At 36.8% G+C, this 26,452-nt stretch overlaps 1 protein-coding gene across 1 annotated transcript in view; it reads right to left on the bottom strand.

Moving 5' to 3' along the window:
* Positions 1 to 4,635: 4,635 nt before the first annotated feature.
* Positions 4,636 to 26,452, bottom strand: part of RAP2A (RAP2A, member of RAS oncogene family) — a 41,671-nt gene continuing 19,854 nt past the window's right edge. The window contains exon 2 of the mRNA XM_058548400.1: positions 4,636 to 8,466. Coding sequence (XP_058404383.1) covers positions 8,229 to 8,466 — 238 coding nt within the window. The 3' untranslated portion in view covers positions 4,636 to 8,228. The remainder of the gene's footprint in view (positions 8,467 to 26,452) is intronic.

The following is a 26,452-nucleotide window of genomic DNA, read 5'->3' as shown; positions in this document are numbered from 1 at the left end:
AGCCCCCTTTAGCCACAGTAGCAGGGTCCCTTCAGAATAAAGGCCAGGGTCCCTGCTCTTCTCTCTTCTCCTTTGGGAAGTGAGATGAGTCTGGAGGCAGCTCCCCCTGGAGTGTCCTCTGCCTGTGAGCCCTCCTCCCATTCTCCTGTCAGGACCCCGGGCAGATGGCCTAGGGGAGCACCTTGCCAGACACTGGATCAAACTCGCTTTTCCTCTATCTTTTGTTTCTTCTCACTAGCCGAGGTGCTCTCACCTTTCTTTGCATCGCAGAGGCAAGGTTCAGGATGTGGACTCAAGCTTCATGATAGATGTAGAAGCCTTTGCATCTGCTTCTCATTCTAGGCTCCTCTGGCAGACCTGAGTCTGTGGGGTCCAGTGGGGGCACCAGAGTTTTGTACTGTGGCTTTAAAACGAAAGCTCCAGCGAGTAATTGGCCTTCCCTCATCCTGCTGTTTTAGGGTGTGTGTCATTCTGTGAGGGTGGGTTCATATGAACTTATACCTCCCTCAAGAATGACATAGGCATGATCAAGGATAGGATTCAGGCATTCCTGGATATTTTGGCCAATGTTCATTTAATGGTACCCTGACTCATCATTTTCTGATATGGGCCAAGTTCAAGGACACTGGTGAGTCACAATGCATTGGGATGGGTACTATGGTGTAAGGAGCAAGGTCCAGCCTGCTGTCTGCTAAGAAAAGACTCTCTGTTGTGAGTTGGCCTAGGAGTAGACATATAGACTGGCTAATAAACGCTTTAAGGAAAAAAATCATTATTTTAGAGTTGACTTTTTTTTGGTTTTTACCTTTCCTTCTTCTTTTTCTTACTTTTTTCAGAAAGGTAAGCCCTGAGAGCTAAGGTTCAGTACCCGTCTGGGGAAAGTGGACAGAGACCACAGTGCCGCCTCTCTCAAGACTAGAGTGCTCAGGTTCACAACTAATCCAGGTCCTCTCACCTGGACAGAGTTCCCACAGCAGCGCTTGGTGGGCAAATATCGAACAGCAACATTTCCTAAAATTTGCTCCAGAGTGTACTACCACGTATTATATGAAGAGAGTGTCCTGGGGTCAGGTTAGCTTAGGAAACATCAGCGGGATTTTTCTGAGCTTTTTCCAAGATGTGAGATGTATTATGCAGAGTTTTCCAAACTTGCTTGACTCCAGAATCATTTTCTGCAAAATATTTCATGACATAAGACCTCTTCAGAACACACTTGGGGTAAAACTTATCCAAAGAAATAAATAATGTGCACATGCTGGAACATCTCATTGGCAGATCTCCCTGTGGAACCTGGACTTAAAACAGACACTAGGCCACGGATTTCTCAATTTCTTACCACATAGACGTGACTAAGGATTAAATAAATGAAGCCCCTGGTCATTTTGGTTCACACTTTTTTATTATTTTCTGTCTTACTCAGATTTTGTGACTCTTCACAGAAATTCTATTGTCCTTCCAATAACAGCATATAATTTTTTGGTGTTAGTAGTTCCCCACTAAGCAATGATTTACTTCAATTGTTCTAAGTATATGTGAATCACTCACCTCTCATTTTGTAGGAGGCTTTTAGAAAATACTTTTCGGTCCTGACATTTCAAACTAAAAATCTCACTAAGACATAAAAATGTCTAGTACTTAACTGTAGGCATGGACCTAGCATTCATTCTTCAGTGTGGTATCTGATATATACATCCCTCTGCCCCCCTCAGCTTTGCTGGTGTCCCAAAACCAGCTCAGTGCCCCCTCTGCCCACCCTCCAGCTAGCCCCTCGCAGATCCTGTTAGCCTGTACGCTTCCTCTGTAAGTAGGCACACCCTGTGCTGCCATCCACCCCCACCATCACAGACTCCTCAAAGTTCCCAGGATGGAATAGCTCAGGCTGCTCACAGTGGCCTGGGGAAGAAAGAACGGAGCTAGCAGCAGCCTCTGTGGGCTGTGCCCAGGTCTTGGGCTCGGCCTGGGTCGCTGGAGTACTGGCGTGTAAAAGTAGGAAAAGAACAAATTAGTTATTTCTTGCCAAGAGGCTAATTTGTAACTGTCTTGAGGTAAAGGGAAAGGCAAGGGACAAGACTAATGGTACAGACTGAATGTTTGTGTCCCCTCAGAATTCTTATGTTGAAACCTAATCCCCAACGTGACATATTAGGAGGTGGGGCTTTTGGAGGTGATTAGGTCATGAACGTGGAGCTCTCATGAATGGGATTAGTGCCCTTATGAAAGAGACCTCAGAGAGCTGCCTTCTCCCTTCTGCCACATGAAGATACAGTGGGAAGTCAGCAGTCCGCAACCTGGAAGTGGGCCCTCACCAGACACCAAGTCCCTCAGCCCTTTGATCTTGGATTTCCCAGCCTCTAGAACCATGAGGAATAAACACCTGTTGTATAAGCTACCCAGTCTATGGTATTTTGTTACAGCAGCCTGAATGGAATAAGACAATGAAATTAAGACATCTTTGTTACCAGGGATTCCAGTCACGTGGTGCTTAACGACAACATACATTCTGAGAAATGCATCGTTAGGTGATTTCATCGTTGTGCAAATACCAGAGAGTGTACTTACACAAACCTAGATGTACTGCCCACTACACACCTAGGCTACATGGTACTAACCTTATGGGACCAGTGTTGTATTTGCTGTCCATCATTGACTGAAACGTTGTCATGTGGCACATGACTATATGTGTATGTGCCTATCTATGAATTGCTGTACCATGCCAGGTGTAAGAGTAACCTTCAATGATTAACAGCTGAATGAGCCTGGAATGAGTGGACACTATTTATGTAAAAGAATTAACAGTAGGGAAAATGTGATCTACAGTTAGAAGCCGGGGTTTGCACCTTAACTCTGCCACTTTATTAGTGGTGTGACCTTGGGTGATTCATCTTTAGTACTTAGAGCCAGTTTCTCATTAGTAACATGGAGTTATTTATCCTTCTACCTGTGTGTGTGTGTATATCTGCATGTGTGTATATGCATAGAAACATGTCTGGAATGATTCCTATCAAATGTTAACATGGTTGTTTTGGGGATTTGGCAATTGGGTGGTTTTTCCCTTTCTGCTTTGTATTTTTCATTAATATCTGATTTTTTTAAGGTAAAAATGTAAATCATACCTAAAATACTGTCAATGTAAAATTGTAACCATATGACAAAACAATGAAATCTTTGATACTTCTGAGTCTTTGAAATGGGAGGATCTTACAAAAAATTCCCCAAACCAAACCAAGTATCTTTCCGTCAGTTTCCTTTTTCCTAATTCATGCCTACTAACTAGGTCTTTGTATTTAATCTTTCAAGCAGATAGTTGTCTACCTTTTTCTCCACTAATAAGTCTTGGAGGAATCCTTAGGAGGTAACGTGAAGACAAGTGCTCTAAGAAAGTACTGAAAGCAATGACCGACCCATCACCTTACCTGGAAGAGGAGCAAATCTTTTAAAACCTAATACTTCAAAGGAAAAAACAAAGACAAAAACAACCTCAAAACCAGAAAAAAGTGTTAATATTGAAAAATGTAAAACCAGTTTCAATTATCCATTTAATAAATGAAGTGCACTATGTTTTATTAGTATTTACATGGTAACATAGATATTTTAAATTAAGAAACAAATGAGAAGTCAGCAGCTTTTTTAGGGAGTTTGTGATAATTTTCTCTGATTCACAGATCCTTGAGGTCAGATAGGTTCCAAACTGGGTGGCACTTTTTTCCTTCAACCATTTATATTCCCATCCATGGACCTCTAGCAGTCAATAAACAGTACAACTTGGGAGAATTTCAAAATACTGTTTTTCAGCCACAAAGAAATTCTCCCAATTAAAGTTAGAATTTGATAGGTTTAAGTATTTTACAAATGCTTCAAATGAGATTATGAAGCTAACCAGGAGATATTTATTTATTATACTAAAATACATGCAGATTTTCCTTTAAATATTTGAGATTCTATCTACAGTGCCTCTGTTATATTCGTTCAGATTATTCTTATATTCTAAACAATGAAGCTTCTAAACTGGTGGAATATTGCCAGAGGAATTCAACAGAGTTTGAAGGCGACATAACCAAAAAGCATAGTTTAAACTGGCTTAGGGAATGAATGGGCTCCTTATCAGAGCAGCTGAAGGCTGTATATAATTAACAGCATCTGTCAACATTTACAGGGCCCCATATAGAACAGGCAGGCCCCACAGCCATGCAGAGCAGCAACCTCCAGCTTCTGGCACCTTAAAATCCACAAGACCTAAACAAGAAGACAGCCCCAAGCCATCACCAGAAGGACAGTGGCACATTTTAGAGATACTAGCAGGACAACAGAGCAACTGCTAATTAATGTTAATTATCTAGAACAATTCTGTTTTAGTATCAAGACTTCAAATTTGCCAGCTATCATCAAAAATATAAAATGCTATTTATGGAGATGTTTATATTTGTAATTACTGATTTTAAAGTCCTTCTCCTGTTATTTTTAAAGGGGAAAATGATCTGGTAACCTCCCTTTTTATATGATGAATTCTCAATTTAATTCAGTTTGAATATTTCTGTATCAAGAGTATTAAATTCATTATATGGCAACTTTTAGTTGTTTTTGTCTATATTAAACACATTTCACTCAGGAACGTGTACAAAACAAAGAAATCCAGAGGAAGTTTCATTAAATAAATTTATTTGTTAAAATAATTTAACTTCAAATACAACTGTTGAATTTGCCTTGAGTTATAACTACAATTCATGTTTTAATTGAAATGTCAAAGTTTAACAACTGACATTGTTACAAAACAATAAACTGTTGTTCACTTTTAAATGGTCAGTTGTATTAGAGCTCAACAATTAACTGTGAACTATATCTCTGGGAAACCCCAAATCAATAATGATAAGTCTGTTTCCAAAACCCACTGCAGTCATTCTTGAAACCCTGATCAAGATATAATAGATGCACAATACCATGTTAATTAAAAAAAAAAAAAGACCCCCACAGTCTTTAACATTTGATTGGCTAAGGAGACAATTATAGCTCACCCAGGGCTAACACAAGACCACTGAGAAGAACAAAAACAAAAAAACAAACGAAACAAAAAACCAACAGCAACAAACAAAATAAGCACTTTCATATTCATACATACACAGACAACATTCACACTGGAAAACTCTTGAAAACAAATAGCAGATACCCTTAGGCAACATTTCCTTATATAGAAAAGCAAATATCAGTAGTTTTACCACAGAAAAGTGATGGCAACTGTAGCAATTAGAGTCAGAAGTTCAGTCCTAATTCTACAAACCAAAGGAGAAAAATCATCAAAGCACCTTGCGATAGTTTAAGAAAGATTTTTATGTTAATACTTTTGATCAGATGCTGGCTTGTTTTGTGTAAGTTGAACAAAATGAAAGGCATCAGTTACCATCACTATCACAGCTTGAAAGAACCCAAAAATGTTGCAACATAAAAGAAAAAAATTTTTTTAAATGCTGTGCCTTTGTATAAAAGTAAAACAAGACAAAACAAAAACAAAAGAAAATCTTATTGTAAATAGCTAAAGAAAAAGTGGGTCTTTGGATCAAACCATAACATTTTTAAGGCATGTTAGAAAAACTCGCACTTATCTAGTTGCTAGTCTGATCAGGGAATAACATAAATAGCGACACAAGGTCACCAACTTTTCTCTGTAGCCACTGTTATCTCCTGTGCCAAGAAATTTAATCTTTCTGTTCTTAAGCTTTTTATTAACATCTCAACAAACACATTCACTCAAGCTGCGTTATAGTCCTACCAGATGAAATACCAACAGTAACAGCACATGAGGGTTTCCACGTTTCTGGATATCTTTGATGCTTTGTGCAGGGCTGTGTGAAAACACAGATCAAGCAGCCAAATCAGTTATTATTAACATCTTTACAGTAAAAGCCCACCTTACTGTCTGCCACAAACATTTCTAACTAAACCCCAAATTTTTGGATAATCTTTTCCACCTTATATTTTGCCATATCTTTCCTCTTATGTAACTTATTTTTCTTGTCTGCATAGCAATCCATAATGTAAAACTGTAGAATCTTTACAGATGTTTTAATATGTAATCTTAGTTGTCATAAATTGCTATTAAATTTAGCAATTCTTAAAAAAATCATTCTAGAAGTTAGAGGCTTCAAAACTCAACAATTTACTAAAATATTTCTATTTCAGTGGATAAATCGTACTTCTTGAATCTTTGATTTCTCTAGATGTTTGAGTCAAATCTACTTTTACGTAATGAAATTTGTTTCAATAAAATTGATTAGGACTTTTTGTCCTATAAACACGGTGCTTCATAACTGGGGGTTATAAAAAAACTATACTGAAGAATGCAAATATTCACAATTCAAAGACTTTAGACAACCACGGCCTGGTTTTACCCACATCTCTCTGTTTTTCTCATCTATGAAAAGTACTATTCACCTTTTTTCTATCCTCTAAGCTTAATGACAGTTTACCAAACACTTGGGGAGGCTACCAATGATTTCAATAATGTATTAAAAAAATACTTAAATAGTTTAAAAGAAAAAAATGTTTTTGATACACTATATTCTGCAGTACAGGCAGATTCTCAGTATAGGCAATTATCTCCAACTTGTGCCCAATTCTTAGGAACAATAAACACACATGCATACACAAACATACACTCTTCTCTCAGTTACACACGTAAGACCAGAGGGTACTTGCACAAGAGTGCGAAACCAACAAAATGTGGGGCGCTATGTAGATCACAGGCTCAGTGATATTGCAGTTCTGAAGGCCAAATTTATCTCCAGAGGATCAGCTCAAGATACTCTCTTCAGCATTTATAACTCTGAAGTTAGTTGAAAATCCTTCTACACTTGATTGTAAAACTTATGAATAGGTTTTTTTTCTGTGCCATTAGTCATGCAAATGATAAATACTTCATGGCTATGAAAACCAAAAATGTCAGAGCTTTGAGCACCTTTTCAAAACAAAATATTCACTCTAGCTTTATTTGCCACTTCAGTATTCAGGGCAAAATTGTTATAAGTAAATCTGTATATAATTCTTCAGGAAAATTAAAGATAAAGGTTTTTTTTTTTTGCCCCTTACCTTCCACTCTATAATTTATGTTCTACTTTTAAGCCCAAATTATTTCACATGGTAATTCAATTTTTTAAATGCCTGCAATAAGGCTGTGCTACAGCAAACTTGATTTCGAAAGCAGGTTAGCCAAGAAACACACCACAACCATAGCCCTTAAAGGCAGGAAGGAATTTGCTGCTTTAACAAACTAAAAATGAAAGATATTTGTACTGTCCTGTGAGGTTTCTGCAAACGGGAACACGTGGATGCAACATGGCTTCATTTTCCTGACATGATGGTACTAGCTAATCTACTAGAACGCTGCTTGTTAGTAAGGCTAGGCAATCTCTTCCCATCACAGTTGCTTCCTCTTGTTCAATAAAGTAATCAAGACCATCCCTGCTTGGTTAACAGAGGGTGGGTTTGGGGTTTTAATTCGGATCAAACCCTTGTGAGAGCCTCCATTTTCTGTGGCAAAGCAGGTGATTTAACATATTCTAAAGCTAGATTGTATTTTTACACAACCTGTTCTGATTTTTGCTCTATCAAAGATTGATGCATGAGTTAGTTCCATGTCACAATTAGGATAACATCTACAATTAAGCATTGATTTTGAAAAACAGAAATATGTCAGCTGAGCAAAGAATCTCTCCCTGTAATGCCGTTGGCAGGTCAGCTGTTATTAATCTTACTTGACGGAATACATTGATTAGAAGCACTATCTCAATTCCTGAAATTCAGTACTCTCGTAGGAAAATATTTCTCCTTTACTTATTTTTTTTTTTTAAAGAAGACAAAATATTTTAATTTTAAGCGGTCATAGGAATTCTTCTGGTTTCTCTCTCAAGATTATTTTTAATTTATACAACAGTTGCTTCTGTCAACTCAGCGACAATGCCATCATAGCTTTCAAAGGAGATCACCCTGTAGATCGACTGGCTATGCCTTAAAGTTGCAGGTGCATATAGGAGACTGAGGACAATGGTGAAAACCGTAGTTACTGAACCCAAATGTTACTCAGAGAGATCAACTGACAATCACCGCTCAATTCTGAATAAGGGCTGCTATTTCACTGTAAAGTCACACCACACAGCCTGCAAACTCCGCAGTCGGGCAGATGAGGTTTGTATTGCCTACGATCTTGGGCAAATCCTGTCCAGGAGAGCCATATTTGAATGCTATTGTATGTTACATGCAGAACAGCATGGGTCATCTTTGTCAGGCTGCGCAGCGTAGTTCATTTGCCTCACAATTTCTGCAAAGAGTTCGTCCACCATCGTTTTACTCTTGGCAGAAGTCTCCATAAAGGGGCAGCCCCACTCTTCAGCAAGGGCTCTGCCTTCATTGGATGATACTTCTCTCTCACTTTCCAGGTCCACTTTGTTTCCAACCAGTATGACTGGCACTTTCTCATACCTACGAGAGAACAAGCAAAACACACACATATTGTAGAAGTTAGCACAAAGTCAAACAGATAAAATGTATTTTTTTTTCACTATAATCTACTACAAGTATTCTCTTTAGCTGCCTGAAAGATTATTTGCTCCACTCGGTTTGACATCTACCTGAGGGCATCTAGAAGCTGCTCTCATAGCGGATCATAAACGAGTTTTTCAAAATGATGTTTTTAATCAATTATATATTCTTTAAAATCAATTTACCCTTCTAGATATACTTGGAAAATTATTCTTAGAATCTCAGAATAAATCTTTTTAGATGGATTAAGTTAAATTTTTTTCACTATAAGAGATACTAAAAATTTCACAGTTGATGAGGTAATAGCTCTACTGTAAACAAACGATTGTAATTGTCAGCATTTTACTATGCTCTATAAGTATACAAAACTGAGCATGTTCTAATAGTTCCTAAATAAGAACAAAGCTGGTAGAAACCATTAGGATGGAAACCGTCAAACACAACTACACTCTATCCCTCTACAAAACTGTTATAGATGAGCCAGGTGAAAGACAATTATGGTTCTTTTCAGCCTGACAAGGATTAAACATTTCAATCACTAGCTTTATTTGGTGTTGTCTCTTCTTTTCCTTCCTAACTAGAATAGGTACACTATAGATTAAATGTTTGTGTCCCCCCCAAAATTTGTATGTTGAAACCTAATCCCCAGTGTGATGGTATTTAGGAGGTTGAGCTTTTGGGAGGTGATTAGGTCATGAATGGGATTAGTGCCCTATAAAAGAGACCCCCAAGAGCTCTCCTGCCCTACCACCATGTGAGGACACAGCAAAAAGATGACAGGCTATGAACCAGGGAAGTGGCCCCTCACTGGACACCGAATACGCCAGAGCCTTGATCTTGGATTTCCCAGCCTCCAGAACTGTGAAAAATAAGTTTCTGTTGTTTAAGCCATGCAGTCTATGCTATTTTTGTTATAGCAGCCAGAACGGCCGAAGAGAAGGTGTCTCTGAGTAAATATGTTTGGAAAAAGCTAAACTAATAAAGATAACAAATGATATGAAAAGAACAAAAAAAAGGTCCTAAATCATTTTGGTACTTAAAAGATGATTCTCTCTACAGTGGTTGCTCATGGTGTAAAAATACATGGTGCTACTCTGCATATTTATTTACTATTCTTGTTTATGTTTGTTTGAAGAAATGGTGCTAATATATTTTCATAAGGCTATCATTTTTATTTAGAACATCATTTTAAAAGCTTTTTGTGATTTTAGTATAAATTAATACGTGTGTGTTTGTACTTTCCCCTAAGCAGAATGCACATCTAATTTATAAAGGAAGTAAACTACAAAACTGCACATATGTGATAACAAATGTGACTGGACACTTGTTAGAAGAGAAAACTACCACATAGTCAAGACTTTACCGAGGTTGGATTTGGACAGAGTTTTTATCGGTCAGGAAACTGAACTATAGGCAGGCAGGTAATGTTAGAGAAAATACTTCCAGTTTCATCATTCCGTCAAGATGGTTCTCTCCACTAACCCTAACTTGTAAAGCAAACCAGATTCCCTACAGGGTCTCACTTTTTTCTTTGGCACTAGATCCAACACAGAATGGTCTCAACAAGAGGGCATACTCCAGGCAGTGTGCCATTTAGCAAACTGAAACTTAACTTAAAAGTGAGTAGGGATAACAACATCAAAGGTAAATCTAGAATTTGGATATTATCATTTTGCAGGAAATGGATCTGGACAACTCCAGTTTACATCAAAAAATGTTATACATGAATTCACTGTATAAATGAATTCACTGTATAACAACTGTGCCTTATGCTTTCTGGCCTCAGATCAGACAGAGCTCTAAACATATGACACAAGGGTTTTTTCACATCTTCTAGGACTCTTACATACAAACAGTTATGTGTACCCCCTGGCCTATGGGAGGACAAATGGCCGTGAGAACAAAGCTGCATTACAAACACCATACATCAGCTGCTTCGCATACAAGCCCTCTTGACCTGCTGTACAGAGAAGCTCGGCAGGGAGCTAACACTGCCAGTCGTGTCAGGACAGTGTCAGTTCCTAATCAGTTTTACTTGTAAAGATATAGTTGCATTTCATTTTTCTTTTTTTTTCTCCCAAGGAAGATCAGCCCTGAGCTAACATCCATGCTAATCCTCCTCTTTTTTTTTTGCTGAGGAAGACCGCCTCTGAGCTAACGTCTATTGCAAATCCTCCTCCTTTTTTTCCCCAAAGCCCCAGCAGATAGTTGTATGTCATAGTTGCACACCCTTCTAGTTGCTGTATGCGGGACGCGGCCTCAGCATGGCCGGAGAAGTGGTGCGTGGGTGCGCACCCAGGATCCGAACCCGGACAGCCAGTAGCGGAGCGCGCGCACTTAACCGCTAAGCCATGGGGCCGGCCCAGCATTTCATTTTTCTTATGAGAGGATATACAACACAGTGTGTTTTAAAAATGCTTTGTTTGGCAGCGAAGTAACAAACATTAATACAATTCAGTAAAATTTACTGGTTGAATTTAATTAAGTTAAAAATTACTTTCAATTTCCATTTACAATGCTTAATAATAAAGAGGAAAGGGATTAAGACATCACCTCCTATTAATAATTGTGATAAATATTTTAAGGAACATTTTTTAGTTTAAATATAGTATTACATCATGTTTTCTACATAAATATTTCTTACACTTTCAACTAAAACTACAAATATGTGGATTTTCAAAACTTGCAAAAATATCAAAGCATTAACAGTTGTATGATAGAATCAAGAATTTGAATAAATCTTGCCACAGAATCTCAAAAGGGCAACTAGAACATTGCAAACACAGGTCCACACGTAACAGCATTTAATAACTGTTAAATAAAGATGGCAGTTTAGTCAGTATCAGAGAATCTGTCCATTATATCACTAACTGAACTGTCAGTGGTCTTTTCTAAAACCAAGATGCTAAAGATGCTAGAGAAATCGAGATTAATATCCTCATAAGACTTTAAAAGACTGAATAAGATCTTCAGGGAAAAAAAGGTATTATGTACATTTCAGAATACCAGCTGGTGATAAGTTTTCTCTCTCTTTCTGTTAACATGAAAATATGAGACAGCAGAAAAGATTCTAAACCAGGATTCGGAGGCTCAGCTTCCCCTCCTGCCAACGAGAGGCGGCAAGACTGAATAAATCACTTACTCTACTCATCTGTACTTCATTTCCTTGTCAGTAAAAAAGGAATAAGAGTATCTGTTCCCACTTAACACACAAGGTTGCTGTAGAGGTCAAAAGAGATGATGAAGAAAAAATAAGTACAGATAAATGCAGGGCGGTGCTTCTTCCCCCTCCTGCCTACTGATGTGAGACTACAGCTTCAAGACGTGTTAAGAAGTGGGAGAAACGGATGAGGCAGGTGAGGAGTTCCCGAGGAGAGGGGACCCAGGTCAGGGTGCTGGTGGGGTGGGGTAGAGACAGCAGGAGAGAGAGAGACAGGGTAAAAGGAATAAAGCAGCCACCTAACATCAGCCTGTCTCTTCTCTAGACTCCCGCGCTGAGCACCACAGTAAGGAGGAACAAGAAAGGCAGAAAAGCCTTCTCCAAATATGGATACCGTGGGGAAGGGAATCTGAGGAGGCTTTGGGTTGAGATGACAAGAATAGGTCCTACATGTGAAGGTAAGATTTGGAGAAACCTGGATCCTCCTTAAGACGAGTAAGAAGGAAAAGAAAAAGAAGCAAAGCGTTGTGTTGACAGACTAGAGGAGGGCATGAGGAAACTGGTCTTGCTTCTTGTTGCAGCTATATGGTGTATTAAAAAACAAGCAAAAAACCCAGACCAGGACTCCAGTCCCAGAACTGCCTCTAGCTAGTTCTGTGAATTCAGAAAATTAATCTCTTCGCTCCTCAGTTTCTTGAACTATAAAATATAGAGTGGGGATGGATAATTTCTAAGGTGCTCTTAAGCTCTGAAGTTCAGAACAGACATAATGGGTCACTCCCATAATCAACACTTATCATTTACCGAGTAATTGCTCAGAGCTTAGCACTGTTCTAAGAACAACACCCAACAGGCTGATCTTCAGAAGAGATAGGAAAGTATACATCAGGTCTAAGGCCAAAATGTACGGGAAAACCTCATCAGATCTCGTGGGGCCAAAACACCAAGCAGCAGAGATCTTCAACTCTAGAAGCAGAGCAGCTACTGCCAGCATGCTGACTCACAGGCAGAAGGCAAAGATGCTCTCAGGACCTAGGCAGTTCCATTTCACTGACAATACTGTTCAAACACAAAAACATGGCATGGTTTTAACACATGAAGACTGAAGGCTCTATTGAAAACTGCCTGCCCCCTCATAAATAACTAGTAATAAACAATCAATGTATCATATATTTATTCAACGATTTAACCCATGTATTTGATAAGAGCCTACTATGTGCTACACACTATTCTAGGCATTTATAGTATATCAATGAATGAAACACAGATGTCTGCCCTCACAAATGATAGTCTAGCAGAGGAGACAGACATCAACAATAAAAAAGTAGGTAAATCATAGGTTTACAAAAAGGTGTTAAGTGCAACGGAAAAAAGAAAATGCCCATGAGGGAGGGGGCTAGAGGCACAGGTGCAATTTTAAATAAGATGATCAGAGTAGGCCTCATTGGGAAGGTGGCATGTGAGCAAAGACGTGAAGGGACTAAGGGAGTTTCCAAGCAGGGATCTAGGGGAAGAGCATTCCAAGCAGGATATGGACTGGACAGTGTGAAAGCTGGTGCAATCATGCACAGTGGTTCAAGAAATAACAAATGGTCTGTGGGGTCAATCTGTATAAACTCCTGCAACCTGAAATCCTGCAGTGTAGGAAACTTGCTCATTTGAGGCTAAATAGAACTTAGGAATTTGGGTGGCAGAAGTGGCCTCAGAAAACAAATGTGACATTTACGGCAGGGCCAACTATATTATATAGGAAGCCTAGGCACTTGGTTAGTGGTGACGGCAGTTACTTTCATTTCATGTTCTATATTTATTAAGTTTTGTGAGTTGTCTTCATTTTTTCCTTTTTATAAACACATCATTTGGGAATGAAGTTGAAGATGCAAAATTCCAAAAACATTCAATTTACGTATTATTATTGTTAACCTGACCACAAGCAGGAGACCACCTTGTCCACATGTTAAACATCAGCTGGTTTCTCATCAACTTGAGCAAACCTTCCTTGATACTTCCTTTAAGAGCATGACCAGGGTCATACAGTGGCTGCTGCAGCTCAAATAATTTTATTTTTGTTTATAGTGTGTGGACAAACACTTGTTCTATTAACATAAATTTTCATATTGTTTATTGTATTCATGAGTATGATTACATAATATATTAATAAATAAAACGTTCTTTTAAGCAGCTCTGCTTAACGCATTGAATGAAACATCAGAAATACTGGCTCAAGTATCACTTAGCTCTAGAATGTTGATGGGCTTCAGCGAGGCAGTTTTGTAAATATGAAGAGTTCAAAAAGCATTTGATGTGTTTATCAATGGAGTTTATGTTGTTTTCTTTTTTTGTTAACTGTCCTGATATGTGTATATGTGTATGCATGTATGTATATTTTATTCTAGTTGTGTCTAAACTTGGCTGATTATCAAAATAACTTGAGAATTAAAAAAATACTGATTCCTGGGCCCTACTGCAGAGCTACTGAATTTGAATTTGTAGCATCAGGACCAAAGAGCCTATTAAAATCTATATCTATAAGCTCTGAAGACTAATTGCGAGGTTCAGCAGGGTTTAGGAATCACTGCCCTAATCTACTACTTGATGACCGCAAACAATATTCTATGTGTATAGTTCATGGTTTTATATTGCGGCGAGTCCAGAATCAATTCCTTCTTCCCTTCATTTATTCATCAATCCTGAGTTGTAGACAGATACCACTGCTGTCAGTTCCTTTAACTTCCTTTTGAGGGTGTCATATTGTAGCATATTAAACGAAGGCCATACTGCACATGAATTTTATCATGCTGTCCTCTTTGTCACTTGTTCAACTTGTGAGTTGAAGACAACTGACAAGCAGGTTGAAATACAATTGTCTCTGAATTCAGAAATGAGAATCAGAAAGATTTTTATAGGTCCCCTTGTTCAACTTTCCACCCATTGTTAAAAATCTCATCTACCAAGAGTCTCAAGGCAAAATGTCAAAACACCTGATGCTTCAATCACTTCCAAGACAACCTTACCAAATGGTTACGTAGCTGATGTTTGAACATCTTTAGTGATGTGGAACTCTTATCTCAGGCAACCTGTTCTTTCCTGTCAGTTCTGTTAAATGTTAGTGTTAAAAAGTCAGTGTTGAAGTTTATCCCTATCTAATGCGTTGTGTCTGTAACATGGTCCCTTCTTCTCATAGGTTCTAGTTCTTATACCCTTTAGAATATAGAAATCTTTTCTTTTCTCCAAAATGAAAATAGGTTTTCTTCCTCCTCTTCTTGCTCAAATACATAATGTTTTTTTAAAAGAACCCTGGCAATATTTAAACAGGTAAAGAGGAAAATGAAAAACATTCTTAAACTCACCCCCATGAGAATAATCACTATAACTATTTTGGTGTATATTCTTCTAGATTATTTTCCTATACAGTCACGTGTCGCTTAACAACAGGGATGCGTTCTGAGAAATGCATCGTTAGGTGATTTCGTCATTGTCCGAACATTATAGCGTGTACTTACACAAACCTAGATGGCATAGCCTATACACACCTAGGCTATATGATACTAATCTCACGGGACCACCCTGGTATATGTGGTCCATTTTCTTTTTGAGGAAGAGTGGCCCTGAGCTAACATCTGTTGCCAATCTTCCTCTTTTTCTTTTTTTTGTTTCTCCCTAAAGCCCCAGTACATAGTTGTATGTCATAGTTGTATATCATAGTTGTAGAGCTGTAGCTCTTCTGTGTGGGACGCTGCCTCAGCATGGCTTGATGAGTGGTGAGTAGGTCCGCGCCCAGGATCCAAACCGGTGAACCCCGGGCCACTGAAGTGAAATGCTTGAACTTAACTCTTATGCCACTGGGCCAGCCCCTATGTGGTCCGTTGTTGACTGAAATGTTGCTATGCAGTGCATAACTGTACATATCTATATAGACATAGATACACATTTTTATAAAAGGAGATTATACCCATTATATTTAGTAGCTTCAATTTTCACTTAATATCAAGGAGCTTTCCACTTCAATAAATGATATATATTATACTAATGGCTAAGTAGCATTCCATTTGATAGAATCTATACTATAACTGTGCCATAATTTAATTACTCCTCCCCCCTTAGTGTATATGAAGGGTTCCCATCCCAGTTTTTTCACCAACGTAAACAGCAATCTGATGAACTACACCTAGAAGTGTGATTTCTCTCTCAAAGGTACGCACGTGTGTACTGTATACTTAGTTTATCAGATTGTTGTGTGAGTGTGAACACATGTGCACACACACACAGTTTCAATGGACATCCGGAAATTTATACAACCAGCAGTGCTTAAATTGAGCCTACCTGTTTCCCCAGGCTTAGGACTGATATTTTTAATCTTTCAATAAAGTATTATGGCAGTTCTGAAGAAAGAGGATTGTGTTCGGCTAGCAGTGAAGGCTCTACCACAGCTCGCCAGTATGAAACATCTATACTTAGCTTCTAATGATGGAAAACATGAACTAAATAAAGCTGCCTTCCTCCTATAAGCTGACTTGTTCTGAAGTGACTAAATATTTCATCTTAAAAGGGCATTTCTAATAATTTAGCTTGAATAATGAAAGGAAACCACAATCCTTTGCTCTCACTTTGGGTTTCAGAATGCATACTGAAGAAGAACTGAGAGAAATTTGTAAATGTAATGTAAAATTTAAGTAAGAAGAGGAATGATATTAAAAAGATATTGAAAACTATCAGGGATACTCCTTACCAATGTAAATAAATATAATCTTTCTTTCACAGAAATTAAGAGCTGACACTGTATCAGAAGAATGGATTCCTAATAGTTTGATTGTGAGAGACCAACTGGTGCAACTCAAGCATTTTAAATGTATTAAAAAGCCATGTGAGGGAGAAAATATTTGCAAAGGATACATCTGATAAAGGACTGTTATCCAACATATGCAGAGAAGTCTTAAAACTCAACAATAAGAAAACAATCCAATTAAAAAATGGGCAAAACACCTTAACAGACACCTCACCAAAGAAAATATACAGATGGCAAATAAGCATATGAAAAGACACTCTACATTACATGTCATCAGAGAAATGCAAATTAAAACAACAAGACACCACTACACACCTATTAGAATGGCCAAAATCCAGAACACTGACAACCAAATGCTGGAGAGGGTGTAGACCAACAGGAACTCTATTCATTACTTGTGGGAATGTAAAATGGTACAGCGACTCTGGAAGACAGTTTGATGGTTTGTTACAAAACTACACATACTCTTACCATAGGATCCAGCAATCTTTGGAATTTACCCAAAGGAGTTGAAAACTTATGTCCATACAAAAAAATTGCACATGGATGTTTACAGCAGGTTTATTCATAATTGCCAAATCTTGGAAGCAACCAAGATGTCCTTCAGTAGGTGAATGGATAAATAAACTGTGGTACATGCAGACAATGGAATATCATTTAGTGTTAAAAAGAAGTAAGCTATCAAGACATGAAAAGACAGGGAGGAACCTTAAATGTACAGTATTAAGTGAAAGAAACCAATCTGAAAAGCCTATATACTGTATGATTTCAACTATATGACATTCTGGAAAAGGCAAAACTATGGACACAGTTAAAAGATCAGTGGTTGCCAGGAAGTGAGTGGGGGAGAAGGATGAACAGGTGGAATACAGAAGATTTTTAGGGCAGTGAAAATACTCTTTATGATACCATAATGTTGGCTACACGTTGTTATACATTTGTCCAAACCCACAGAATGTACAACACCAAGAATGAACTCTAAGGCAAACTATGGACTTTGGGTATTATGATGTGTCAGTATAGGTTCATCAACTGTATCAAATGTCCCACTCTGGTGGGAGATATTGACAAAGGGGGAGACTATGTATGTGTGGGGGCAGAGAGTATATGGGAAATCTCTGTATCTTTTCAATTTTGCTGTGAACCTAAAACTACTCTAAAGAAATAAAGAAAAAAGCCACTTGAGGACTTCTAGAGTAGCCAAGATGGCATAAGTCCACTAAAGCTTTTATCTTCCACTGATTACAAATAAAAACTTAGGACAAAATACAAAAAGCAACTACCTAAGAACTCTGAAAACTAAAGAAAAGCAGGCAGATTGGGGAGAAGAGTCAACACTTGGAGAAAGACCCATATAGAGGTGAGTTTCCTGGTTTTTCCCTTTTCCCTTGTGGTCTTGAGATGAGGGTGGGCACTCAGTGGTGTGCACACAACTAAAACTCTGGGACAAATTGTGTCTTTCTTAACCAGAAGATCAGGGTAAAGGGGTTCCTGTGAACTGGAGTATGTATGTTGGTGGGAAATCCTCCCTTTTTTCTCTCACAGCTCACCTAGAGTAGGTCTCTAGCAGAGCTGAGGTGGTGGGCAGTGCCAGCAGCTAAGACTTCGTTAGAAATCTTTCTGGCTAAAGACACTGGGAAAAGGGCTCATTAAGATCCAAAGAGGATGAGAGAAATCCCCAGTTTTTTTCCTTTTCTTTTTTCTCTGCCCACTTTGCCGGGAAGATGACCCAAACTGTGAGAGCTGTGTAGTGGTGCAGAAGGCTAACCACCAACTTTATCTAATTAACATTCATAGAACACTCCACTCCACAAAAGCAGAATGCACATTCTTCTCAAATGCACCTGGAACATTCACTAAGACACTATATTTTTGGTTATAAATAAGAACCGTAACAAATGTAAAAGAATTGGAATGATACAAAATATGTTCTCACACCACAATGGAATTAAACTAGAAATCATTAACAGAAAGACAAATCTCCAAATACTTGGAAACTGAACCACACACTTTTAAATAATCCACGGGTCAAAGAAGACATCACAAGGAAAACTAGAAAACATTTAATTGAATTAAAATGAAAATCTAACATTTCAAAATTTGTGGGATGTGGTTAAAGCAGTGCAGAGAGGGAAATTATAGCATTAACTGTTTATATTTGAAAAGAAGAAAGCTCTCAAATCAATGATCTATGCTCTACCTTAAGAAACTACAAAAAGCACAAAATAAATCCAAATTAAGCAGAAAGAATAACAGAGTAAAAATCAAACAAAATGAAACCAGAAATATAGAAAATCAATGATACTGAAAACTTAGTTCTCTGAAAAGATCAATAAAAGTGATAAACCTCTAGCTAGATTGACCAAGAAAAAAAGATGACATGAATTAACAATATCAGAATGAAAGAGGGAAATCACTATAGACCCTACAGACATTAAAAGAACATGCTCCTGAAATAGAAAATTAGATGAAATGCACCAATTCCTTGAAGCAAACAATTACTGATGTGATATCATCCATGCTCCCTTCCTCAGGGACTAACAGCAACTCTCCACTGTTGATCATATCACATTTAAACACCTCTGGTTAGCTTCTTCAGCTATCCAAACTCTCATCCCTCATATCTAATTCAATCTTATCTCCTATAACTTTCCAAAGAGTATCTTCTCTTCTAAATTCTGTCTCCTTGTTCATGGTGGTCTTCTAACTATAGTGGTCCCTACCAATCACATTCTAACTTCTATTCAAAGCTTAGGTCAAATCTCATCTCTTTAAAAATCTTCCTTTAGGGGCTGGTCCGGTGGTGTAGTGGTTGAGTTTGCGTGCTCTGCTTTGGCGGTCCGTGGTTCGCAGGTTCAGGTCCCAGGTGCACAGTATATCAAGCCACGCTGTGGCGGGGGTCCCACATATAAAGTAGAGGAGGATGGGCATGGATGTTGGCCCAGGGCCAGTCTTCCTCAGCAAAAAAAAAAAAAAAAAAAAAAAACAACAACCTGCCTTTACTTTTGTAGATAGCTCATTTGTTGGAACTCTTATTTACATTTTATATCACTAAGAATCTGAGATTCATAAGTTTTCCTTAATTTACTTCAGTATCTACGAGGCATTGTGTGAGGGACAAATAAGGTCCTTGGAGCTTATATTTAACTTGGGGAACATACAATAAACAAACAAACAAACAATATAACTAAAGATTGTTACAGTGGTTACAAAGAAAATATTAGTTAATATATAGTAACTTGGGCAGGCTAATATTACATGAGGTGATCAAAGAAGGCATCTCTACAGAGCTGAAATCTCAGCAGAAGCTTTAAGGTTGAGAGTTGAGTCAGCCCTGGGAAAAAACTAGGAACGAAACATTTTAGACAGAAGGAAAAGCAATTGTAAAAGATAGGCAGTAGGAAAGTGCGAGGCTTATTCAAGGAATAAAAAGACCAGCATGGCTAGAGCGTAAAGAGCAAGGGGAAAGAAAAACATGAGGGATGATTGAAGAAACTATGGCGGCTACTGTAAGAACAAGAGAAAGTGATTAAAGGTTTTTCAGCAGGAAAGTCACACGGCATATATATTAAAAGATTAGTGTGGCTAATATGCAGAAAATGGATTTTAGGGGCATAATAGTAGAAGCAGGAACATAGTTAGGAGATGACTGCAGTATTCTAGGCAAGAGACAACGATTATTTGAACTGGGATGATGGCTATGATAGTGGAAATGTATGATACCATTTAAAATATAGTTTGGAGGCTGCATCAACAAAGACATGATTATGGACTGGTTGAAGGAGACAGAGCAGGTGGTAGTTTTGATAAAAAAAAAAGAGAAATCAGTAATGATTCATAGGTAAACTATTGCTTTTTCTCCTGACTAGGAACATAAGGCCCCAAGGGGAACTACCATATGTTTATTACCCTGTTTCTAACACACTTGCACTGTGATCATGTTTAAAATTATCTTGGTTATCCAAATCACTATTTCTTACCAAGAAACTTAGTATATCATGGAGTTCTTAATAAACATTAAAAATGATCTCATCTTAGCTTAAAATTTACAAAGTGATGATTTTCCTGTAGAAGTGGCTACTTCCTTTTCCCATAAAAGTTTAATTTTTCAAATATCCTACTCAGGTTAATTCACTTCATGTTTACCTCAGTATCATTTCTGGATTTCCATCTATCCTTTACTGATAACCTGGGAGTCTTTTTAAAGACGTATGTTGTTTCCAGACATAAACTATTCTTTTACTATGTAAGATAAAAATCATTTGCCCCTCAAATTTTACCTGTTGAAGGTCTTTCCACATACTCTCAAATTACCACTAATAGAAAAGAATGAGATTTTAGCCAACAGTCACTTGGACATTTTGTTTATTTCTAAAAGTTTGTGAATGGTAATTAACACTGCAAATACACTTTTTTTTTTTTTTAGCTCTTTCCGATTAATCAAGCCTTTAAAAGTCTTAGAAAAATATTACATCAATCAACAAGAAGCCTCAAATACTTTTTGATAGGAGGGACAGTATAAATAAAAACTCTAACACCGTCTCCCTCTTCTTAGGCCCTCCTAAGAAGGAAAAAGTCACTATTGTGCTATATTTCTCTATATGGCCTTTTCAGCATTATGTTCCCCTCAGGCCAAGCATTTCAATTTAAAAAATAAAGTTTGGAAAATTCCAGTGTTTCAGGAGGTGGGGCAGAAGGGAAGAGATGGGCAAACTGGTAAAAGCGGTCATTGTTCTAGCTTCATCTAGGGACAAGGTGAATGGTACACAGTATGTCCAAAGGCAACTGAAGGTCACACTCAACCAATTCCTTGACAAGTACAAACTATCACAACTCACTAGTATGAAATAGATCATTTAAACAGCCCTAAAACTATTGAAAAATCTCCAGACCATAAAGGAAAAATCTTCCCCAAGAAGAAATCTCCAGGACCAGATGATTTCATTAGAGAATTGTACCAAACATTTAAAGAATGACCTCTAATTCTACCCACTCTTTTGCAGAAAATAGTAGATAGAACACGTCCCAATTCATTTAAAAAAGACAGTATTACTTGGATACCAAAACCTAAGACAGTACAAAAAAGGAAAGTATATACCAATATCCCTCATGAATACAGATGCAAAAATCTTTATTAAAATTTTAGCAAATACAGTTCAGCAACATATAAAAAGAATTATACACCATGATCAAGTGGAGTTTATTTCAGAAATGCAAAGCTGGTTCAATACTTGAAAATTAAACAATGTCATCTACCATATTAACAGGATAAACAAGAAAACTCACATGATCTTAATACAGAAAACGCTTTGATAAACTCAATACCTATTCATAATAAAAACTCTCAGAAAACTAGGAAGAGAGGAGAATGTCCTCAACTTGATAAAGAACATCTACAAAACTCTACAGCTACCATTATATTTAATGGTGAAAGCCTGACTATTTTCCCCTTAAGACCAGAAACATGGCAAGGATGTCCACTCTCATCACTCTTATTCAACATAGTACTAGAAGTTCTAATCAATGCAATAAGCAGTAATGTAAGAAAAAAAAATAAAAAGCATACATATTCATTAAGAGCAACATAATGCTGATATTAAGAAAGATATAAAACACTCTCTTTGCTGGTAATATGATTATCTACTTGGCAAACCCCAAGGAATCTACAAAAAAATGAAACAGAAAAAACCCTCCTAGAACTATTAAGTGAGCTCAGCAAGATCACAGGATACAAGATAAACATACAAAAATAAATCAGATTTTTATATACCAGCAATGAACGTGTACAATGAAATAAAAAATATGATACCATTTACAATTGCTCCAAAAAATTCGATACACAGGTGTAAATCTAATAAATCCCGTACAGAAATTGTATGATGAAAATTACACATTGCTGACAAATAGAAATCAAAAAAGATTTAAATAAATGAAGAGATATAGATTGGAAGACTTAGCATAGTAAAGAAGTCAATTCTTTCCAAATTAGATATATAGGTTTAACACAATTCCCATCAAAATCCCAACAAGAGTTTTTTATAGATATAGACCAGATTATCCTAAAATCTATATGGAAAGGCAATTTTGAAAAAGAAGAATAAAGTGGGAGAAATCATTCTATCCAATTTCAATACTGTTTACATAGCTAAATAATCAAGACTGTGCCATATTGGCTACAGATCAACGAAATGGAATAGAGAATCCAGAGACAAATCTATGCAAATATGTTCAGTTTATTGTTGACAAAGTTGCAAAAATAATTCAATGGAGGAAGGACAGGCTTTTCAATAAAATGCTGGAGCAATTAGGCATGCTTAAACTAAACCTCACATCTTATACAAAAACTAACTTAAAATGGATCATGACAAACATAAAATGCAAAACTAGAAAACTTTTAGAGAAAAACATATAGGAGAAAATTCTCATGACCTAAGGCTAGACAAAGAGTTCTCATACTTGACACTAAAGGCATGATGCATAAAATAAAAATTAATAAATCAGACTTCATCAAAATTAAAATCTTTGCTCTGTGAAAGACCTTGTTAAGAGGATAAAAGGTTAAGCTACAGACTGGGGAAAACCATTTTCAAACCATATATCTGACAAAGCACTAGTATCTAGAATACATAAAAAACTCAAAACACAACAGTAAAAAACAAACAGTCCAATTAGAAAATGGGCACAAGCCATGAATAGATATTTCATTTAAGAGGCTATAGATGGCATATAAACACATGAAACGTTGTTCAATATCATTAGCTATTAGATAAATGTAAAATAAAACCACAATGAGATGTCACTACATACTGATGAGAATGTCTAAAATAAAAAATAGTGACAACACCAAAATGCTAGTGAGGATGCAGCGAAACTTGATCACTTAAACACTGATGGTAGAACGTAAAATGGAACAGCCACTTTACAAAACAGTTTGGCAGTTTCTTAAAAAATTAAACATGTAATTACCATATGACTGAGAGATTGCACCCCTGGACATTTATCCCAGAAAAGTGAAGACTTATGGTCACAAAAAAACCTGTACCACAACTATTTAGGGCAGCTTTTCATGACAACCAAAAATTGGAAACAACCAAGATGTCCTACAATAAGTGAATGGTTAAACTAACTGTGGTAATCCATACCAGAAATTCTACTCCGTAATAAAAAGGAATGAACTGCTGATACACAGAACACCTTGGATGAATCTCCAGGGAATTAAGCTGAATGAAAAGAGCCAATCCCAAAAGGTTACATCGTACATGATTTCACTTATATAACCTTCTTAAAATTATAAAATTATAGAAAAAGAGAACAGATGAATGGTTGACAGGCGATAAGGAGGGGGGAGGGGACATGGAGGTGAGGAACAAGGAGCTGTGGCTATGAAAGGGCAACATGAGGGATCCTGTGGTGACGGAAATGTCCTGTATCTTGACTATCAATGTCAATATTTTGTTTGCAATATTGTACTATAGTTGTGCAAGATGTTACCACCGAGGAAAACTGGGTAAAGGGTATATGGACTTGATTATTACAACTGCATGTGAATCTACGATGATCTAAAAGTAAAAAAGTTTAATTAAGAAAAGGTAAGGTAATTATTTGTGTATTTTATGCTTTACAATAGAAACACTAAAAAGAATCTTTGAGTTAAAACAAAAAAGAATCTTTAAGTGCAATTAAGTTCCCAGCCAGTGCAAAAAAGCAAAAAAAAAAAAAAAGCAACACAAGCAAAAAAAAATAAACATAATTTACGAACTGTTTTAAAAAGCAAGGTGGTTGTGGATAATCTATATACAGAAATCAACTGTGTTAGAATTAGAAAACAGAAAATCCATTTAAAACAAACCATTCATAGTAGCACCAAATAATACCAAATACTAGAAATAAATCTAATCAAAGATGTTAAAGACCTTTACAATGAAAATTACAAAACAGTGCATAGAGAAATTAAAGACCTAAATAAATGGAAGCATGTACCACATTCATTGATTAGAAGATTCAATATTATTAACATGTCAATTCACCACAAATTGACTTATGGATTCCATGCAATCCCAATCAAAATAACAGCAGGTTTTTCGTGATTTTTTCTTTTCGTGGTAATTGACAGATGATTTTTGGAAATACAAAGGATTCTATGGAAAAGCAAAACACCTAGAAGAGCCAAAGCAAACCTGAAAAACGACAAGAGGTGGAGGATTTAGATATGCGATATCAAGACTATTAAGGCTACAAAAATTAAGACAGCATGGTTTAGACATAGAAGACAGAAATAGAAAAATGGAACAGAATAGAGCCTAGAAACAGACCCACACATACAGATTTGCCTGATTTAGAACAAAGATACATCTACAATTCACTGGAAAATTGTCTTTTAAATAAATGGTGCTGGGTCAACTGGATATCCATATGTTAAAAAAAAAAAGAACCCTTGACCTTCATCTCATACCACTCATATAAATTAATTAGAGATGGATCATAGAATGAAAGTCAGATACAAAAGCTTTTAAAAATAAATATGGAGGATGGATCTTCATCACCTTGGGGTTGAGAAAAATATATTAAATAGGACACAATAAAAAACATAAAAGATTAATAAATTGGACTTCACGAAAATAAAGAATTTATACTCATTAAAAGAAACTACTGAGTGAGTGAAAAGCTAAGCCAAAGATTGGGAAAAGGTATTCGTAATACATGCATCTGACAACGGACTTCTATCCAGAATGTACAAAGAACTCCTACAAAACATAAGAAAAAGATAATACGATTTTTTAAATGGACAACACACTTAAGTAGACATTTCTGAAATGAAGATACTCAAATAGTCACTAAGCATATGAAAAGGCGCTCAACCTCCTTACACACCAGGGAAACAAGAACTAAAATCACAATGAGAAACCACTGGAATCTTAACAGATTAGCTAAAATTAAAAAGACTCACAGTATTCAAATGTTGGCCCAGGATGTAGAATAACCGGAACTCTCACTGGTGGTAGAGTAAATTGGTACAACTACTTTGGAAAATCACTTGGCAGTATCTACTAATGCTGAACATAGACACTTATGACCTGAAAATTCTACTCTTAGGTATACATCAAGAGAAAGTGTACATATATGCAGCAAAAAATATGTACTAGAATGTTCATAGTAGCGTTATTCATAATGGCTTCATCTAGAAACTATCCAAATGCCCACCAACAGAATAGATAACGAAATAATGGTCTCTTCACACAAGGGAACTACTGCACCTCCATGAAGAATTAGCTGCTGCTACAAGCAACACGGATGAATCTCACAAAGAGGATGTTGAAGCCAGAAGCTCAATAATGGGCACAACTGTGATCTGTGTTGGTCTTCGGGCATGGAAGTGTCAGGGACGGAACATGAGGGAACTTGCTATGTTGCTTGAAACGTCTGTCCTACATCTTCATCTGGGATTTGGTTATATGTTGTATGCATCTAGCTATATACCTAAGATTTGTGCACTTGACTACATAAAAGTTATACCTCAACAACAAAAAAATTCAAACAAAAAAATCAATAAGATAATTATCTAAACGATTTCTTCATTAAAATAGGTATAGTAAAATAACCTTCAAGACAAACTGAGCAAACGTGCACATTGGTTATGGTGTTTAAGTCACATAAAGTGCATGATTAAGTCGATCAGTCAGTTTACTACTCAGCTGAATATTGCTAATCAATTTTAAATTTCTGTCCAAGTCCTATGCTGTTTACTTTATATTCAAAACTGGCTAAAGACTGAAAGCATAAGGAATACTAATACTAAAGTATATGTTATTGGAAATAAAAATGATAATAATTCTGAACATTTTCTTCACTATCAGATCTATAAATTGCATCCATCTGAGCATAATTCTTTTCAGGCATATCAAGATGCCACAGTACTTCCAACATCCATGTTAAACAGAGAAAATATAATGATAACATTTAACCTGGCTTTTTATTTATTA

The sequence above is a fragment of the Diceros bicornis genome, chromosome 9, assembly GCF_020826845.1.
Source record: "Diceros bicornis minor isolate mBicDic1 chromosome 9, mDicBic1.mat.cur, whole genome shotgun sequence".
Taxonomy (NCBI): Eukaryota; Metazoa; Chordata; class Mammalia; order Perissodactyla; family Rhinocerotidae; genus Diceros; species Diceros bicornis.
Note: the sequence above shows the minus strand (reverse complement) of the source record. Positions and strands in the feature narration are given on the sequence as shown.